This window comes from Megalops cyprinoides, chromosome 1 (genome assembly GCF_013368585.1).
Source record: "Megalops cyprinoides isolate fMegCyp1 chromosome 1, fMegCyp1.pri, whole genome shotgun sequence".
NCBI lineage: Eukaryota > Metazoa > Chordata > Actinopteri > Elopiformes > Megalopidae > Megalops > Megalops cyprinoides.
Window position 1 is genome coordinate 3,246,351 of NC_050583.1, and position 5,513 is coordinate 3,251,863.

General features: G+C 41.2%; 1 protein-coding gene across 1 annotated transcript; it reads left to right on the forward strand.

Annotated features, from left to right (window-relative positions):
- The first annotated feature begins 113 nt into the window (after positions 1 to 113).
- On the forward strand, positions 114 to 3,560 carry LOC118773223 (bone morphogenetic protein 1-like). Its single transcript, XM_036522069.1, has 3 exons — positions 114 to 293; positions 1,900 to 2,062; positions 3,374 to 3,560. Exons 1-3 carry the CDS (start codon positions 180 to 182, stop codon positions 3,403 to 3,405), a joined length of 309 nt encoding a protein of 102 aa, XP_036377962.1. The 5' UTR covers positions 114 to 179; the 3' UTR covers positions 3,406 to 3,560.
- Positions 3,561 to 5,513: the final 1,953 nt, after the last annotated feature.

The following is a 5,513-nucleotide window of genomic DNA, read 5'->3' on the forward strand; positions in this document are numbered from 1 at the left end:
AGGACAAGTTTGAGAGGAACAATTTTGGGAGTGACACTCATGATGGGTTTTCTGTTGTGCACCCCCATCCCCCCCCACCTCCCCAAGGGCCCTGGATTGGTTGCGGAGGGAGGCTCACCAAACTCACCGAAACCATCGTCTCTCCGGGTACAATCCAGGGTGGTAGATACAAGCCAAACATGGACTGCGTGTGGACCATCGCCACGCCCCCCGACCACGTGATAATCTTCACCTTCCTCCTCTTCTCACTGGAGGGCAATTTAGGCCTGAAATGCAGATACGACTACGTCCAGGTAAACTCACCTGCAGGTACGATGATGTCATAGCAAACAACTAGCCATGTGGTGACCGGAGCGACTTCCAGCACAATTGAACATATAGTACCAGTCAAAAGTTTGGACACACTTTTCTTTCCTTATTTTTTTATGTTCCACATTTTAGAATAATAGTAAAGAAATAAAAACTATGAAATAACAGAAATGGAATTATGCAGTGACCAAAAAGTGTCACAAATAAATCAGCACTATCTTATATTTTTGATTCTTCAAAATAGCCAAAAAATATTTTTTAAAATTAAAAATTTTTTGTAAAGAAATTCATATAGAGGCATCAACTTTACTGTTTATATTTGTCTAAGAAACAAAGTTCAAGCGTTTAAGCATAAGTCTTGGGATCAAAATGTCTATGAATGCGTGTTTCCGAGTATCTTAACCAGGTGTGTCCAAACTTTTGACTGGTACTATAAGTGTATCCACTCAAGTTAAATGAGCAACAGCGTCAGACCAGCCTAACAACACTCCCAGACCAGTGAGTATGAGTATAACACTATCCCTACCGCAACTTAACTTGTAAATAACCCCAAGGCTACATGTTTCATTCCCCATTTGGGACCTTGCTGTTCTGCCCTTGTTTTTTAACCCGAATTGATTCAGTGAATATCAAGCCACACGGCAATGCCTTTCCCACACAATGTGTGAGGTGAATAAGAGGCCATCTTTAGAGTGGACACACACACACTCACACATACACAGAGACCCCTGATTAACTAGGAACAGAAATCATGATATAACAGACAAAATATAAGAACTTTATAATTTATTTTGCTTTTCTTTTAACTAACTATAACTAGCTAATTATTATAACTGGCATTATTCAATATGAACTGCATTTATCAAAGTGAAGTCATGTCGTTTACAAATAAAGATTCTAATAAAAAAACACAAGTTTCACATTTATTCACACACATGTATTTAATATTTTGTAAATCCTTCTTTGGCATTGATTACAGTGTGAGGAGACATGCAGTGTTTTAAAAGGTTCTGGCACTTCTAAGGAGAATTTCCCAGGTGGAACATCCTACAGATTATTATGTTTCTGGACTGCTTTCTTTTTTGAACACTTTTTATTGCATTAATTCATTTTCATTACACACAGGCATACATTTTTAGTGCATATTTTGCAATACTTTTTATCTTTGTGGATTTGTATGCATTGGATTTTTGGTTGAGCTTGGAAGAGGAAAGCAGGTTTTTGGCAAAACTGTCTGGTGAAATGCGAGCAGGAAATCTGCTGTCTTTTACACAGATGTGACGCAGAGATGTAGGGGTTAAAAAGGTTACCTGTACAGATCTCTGTCCCTCTGCACAGGCGTGGCACCAGCAGAAGGGGGTGCAATTGCAATCCTGGGGGGGGGGACCACAAAAAGTCATAAATACTATGTGGACATTGGGATATAAGGTTACGACTGGGAGTGCACTGAGGTCTGTCTGGGGGTGCAGTGCACCCCTAAGCACCCCAAAGTGCCTGTCCTGCCCCTCCAGCAGAGTGATCTTTGTCAACGTCCTGCAAAGAAAAGACTCACCTGAGTGAGAAAAGACTCACTTTGCTCCTCCCCTCCAGCTCTTTAACGGCAGCAGTACCAGCTCCCCAGCGATGGGTGTGTTCTGCGGAAGGGTCGGCCCACCCCCCTTAGTCTCCACCACCAACTTCCTGACAGTGCGCTTCTACTCCGACGACATAGTGTCCAGGCGCGGCTTCGTCGCCACCTACAGGGCGATTGGCAGTAAGACACCCTAACTTTCCCTCCTTGTCTCAGCCAGCAGATGTTTTGATTAAAGACCGACTCCAGATAAAAAAAAAAAGATAATAATCTGATACGCTATTTGGTTAGCCCCAGGTGAGTAACCAATGAGGTTAGCATTCCTTTATTTTGTTAGAATATGTCAAAATGGCTTTAAATTCAAAGGGGTGATTGCAGCAAACTTTTTATACAGGCTGCTTACAAGTTTGATCTCTGCTAAGAAGTTGATCCCTGGGCAGTTTCTAGACTTGATGGCATCTGCCTCTTGTCTGGTGCCTCCGCAGCTGTTAGACCTCAGGACTGTCTGGGTGTGGTGCAGCACCTTTAGCCTGGACCCTAAACCTGATAGGCTTAGGCGTGTGGTACAGCCCGAAGAGTTTGTGAACGCCTTTGAGTGGTGGTGTTCTCCAGGCTCTCCGAATAAAGGTGCGACTCTGGACAGAGTCCCCCGCAGAAGCCTCTCTGTCAGGTCGGGATGTGGCATCTAACAGCAGAGTGTGCAGTGTAGGGAGACCATTGCAGTTGAACCCGGCCTCCTTCTAGTTTATCCTGAGGGTCCTTAGTATTTAAACAACAATGTTTTGGGGCCTAGGAAAAGACATCTTATATTATATAACTGCAGCCACAACTAGGATTGGATACAACCGCAACTCTGTTGGCTCTGACTGTTCTGATTGCTTCAGTGGTCTTGTTATTGTCCGTGTCTTCCTTTCACTAGATCACTGCTCTGCCATCAACACACACACACACACACACACACACACACATTGCAGTGTCTGAGGGAAGTCTGAGGGAAAACTTTGATATTGCATCTCTATGAACAGGGAAGGGATGAACTCAATCTGATAAGATGTTGCCCTTAGCTGACAGAACCATCTGTAAAGTCTTTGATGGGGTAACAGATTAAAGTCTGAAAGATTCCTCCAGTGTTTGCCCTTTAACGGCTCTGAAAACTTAGATTAGAAGACTTTCTTGTGAAAACTATGCTCTCAAATCCAACACCACACCTATAGTCATGACATGCACACTGAATTTTTGGGACATGGTCAAATAACCTATGAGGGGGAGGTGACAGGAACCAAATCTAACTGCAATATGAAAGCAAATTGATACATGTGTGAGATACTGTCTGTCATAAAGGAAAGAAGGGTAAAACGTGAATCAAATCATTTATTTAAGAACTTGTGATATTTCCATACAATGTTTCAGAATGTAACAAGCACAACAGTGACAGTGTGTTTGCATATGGAAATATCCTCTGCGTGGACTGATAATTCTGTACTTCCTCCGCAGCTCGTTCTGCTACGGCAGGGGGACCCCCGTGAATCGCTGTTTCATCGTCGGCTATTTTCTTACCCCTGTTTTTACTACATTTGCTGTGAGTGATCAAGATAAGAGGATCAGCAGAATCACTGCCCATCTTCCAACACAGACTGACGGCCCCTCGCCTCTCCAGACTGCGTCTTGGTTCCACATTAGTCCCCGCCCCTTAACAGCGCCTGCTTGCACTGCTTCTGGTTTATTTTATGTGTATAATAATAATAATATAATAATATTTTATCGCAGTGTGTTATGGTTTCTGTGATCTAGTGACTATGTGATGTATAGTAGTGTGTGTACTTGGCTTCCATTAGTTTCTAGGCTGTCTAGTTTTAGATTAGCACAAGGATGTTGTTAGCCTGGTCTGACACTGTTGCTTGTTAAATTGAATGGCTTCAGTTCTGTTCTCTTGTGCTGCAAGTTGGATAAGTGTGTCTGCTAAATGCATGTAGTGTAATGGATCACTGGAGCGCTTTCTTTGCCACATGGTCCCTTCCCACTTTCATCATTACTACGACTGGCTTTTTGTCATTTTTTATAAGCTATATATACATATACAGATAGTTTCCATAATGTGTAAATTGGTTGTAAATTTATTGTCATGTATTGGTTGTAATTGGCAGGCTACTTAAATACACATGCTGCTGTTATATCAGAGAGTTCCAGTCAAGGTGTGACAGACACACCTGTTTTTCCTCCTTGAATCAATAAATGAAATCTGCACTTTTAAAGACTCAGCTCTTTGTTTTGTAGGTGACTGCATGTCGCATGATTTATGAGTAATGTCAGTTAATGTGACTTCAGGAAACTTGATAAAATAACATACTTCATTTAGGATTGGAAGTCTCCTCCCAAACCCCTGGAATAAAAATCCAACAAATCAACTGTAAGACACAGAGCCTTGAAACTTTGCACTCTGATTCCACTTACCATAACACAACCTGTGTTCTACTTGGAGTAGGTTAGATTGCAAAGAAGTACTTAGCATGCACAAGTTTTGCACAGCATCAAGAAGAAAATACTTTAACCACATAAATCATGAGATAGTCTCCTGGTGACCCCATTTCTGATTGCAAATGCAATAGTATTCCAACTCAATAGCTTCTTGAAGCTCAGGCCATATACTTAGCATTTGTTGATCAGTTAATGGACAAGTGTCGAGAATCAGCTGACCTCAGTTGCCCCTCATCTGACCAACACCCTGAAAAGTTATATGAAAATGTAGATGCACCGATCACAAGATGTGCGTCTGTGCAAACATAAGTAACCCTTTTAGGATTTGTCCTGAAAGAATAAGAAGGCCCTGCTTGTGTTTTCAGGTGTCCTATTCGTCATGTTACATGAGATGATCAGGCTTGTTGACTCCAGTTATTACAGTTACATTACATTTATATTTATTCATTTGGCAGATGCTTTTATTCAGAGAGACTTACAAGTGAGGTACAACACAACACAAGCGAAAAACCATACAGAGTCACAATATTAGAAGCGCTGCATGACAAAGTTCCAAAGGTTGGTCAGGCGAGGTACAAACTAGCAGGTAAAGCTAGCGAGTGCGTTAAGCCATTGCAACCAAACCTTTACGTTTAGACCATTACAACAAAACCATTACACCAAATCAACACGTTAAATATGCTGAGTTTATTTATTCTCGATTTATCGATCATCCTTTCAATTCTTTATTTTTTCGATTTCTATGTGTTTATCTTTTGACAAAAGGCAAGTTGCGTCAATGCGTGAGGAGAGTCAGGAGTGCAGGACTCGACTGTGTTTCCTTCTCCGGTGGTAAAGACAGCAGCGAGCGGCCAGCGTATCTGCTGGAATGACCACAGAAGTATTAATACATTATTCATTGCGAATATTTCTGAAATCACCGATTGGGCTAGTTACTCCATGAACAGTAAGGGAAAGCAGAACGTTGAAAATGTTGATTTTGGAACATCCTCCGTTTTGTTTACTTGACAATTTCAACGCCAGTATTTGATCATGTACAACAACAACAACAACAACAACAACAACAACAACAATAATAAATAATAATAATAATAATAATAATAATAATAATAATCAACAGATATGTTATTACGACAGTTTAATTACGGGATTGTTGGAA

Bases quoted from the DNA above. Each gene is read 5' to 3' on its own strand.
- LOC118773223 (XM_036522069.1), top strand. From the start codon at position 180: ATGGACTGCGTGTGGACCATCGCCACGCCCCCCGACCACGTGATAATC. The intron at 294-1,899 runs GTAAACTCACCT...CCTCCCCTCCAG, and splicing joins GCAGATACGACTACGTCCAG to CTCTTTAACGGCAGCAGTAC. The intron at 2,063-3,373 runs GTAAGACACCCT...CTTCCTCCGCAG, and splicing joins CACCTACAGGGCGATTGGCA to CTCGTTCTGCTACGGCAGGG.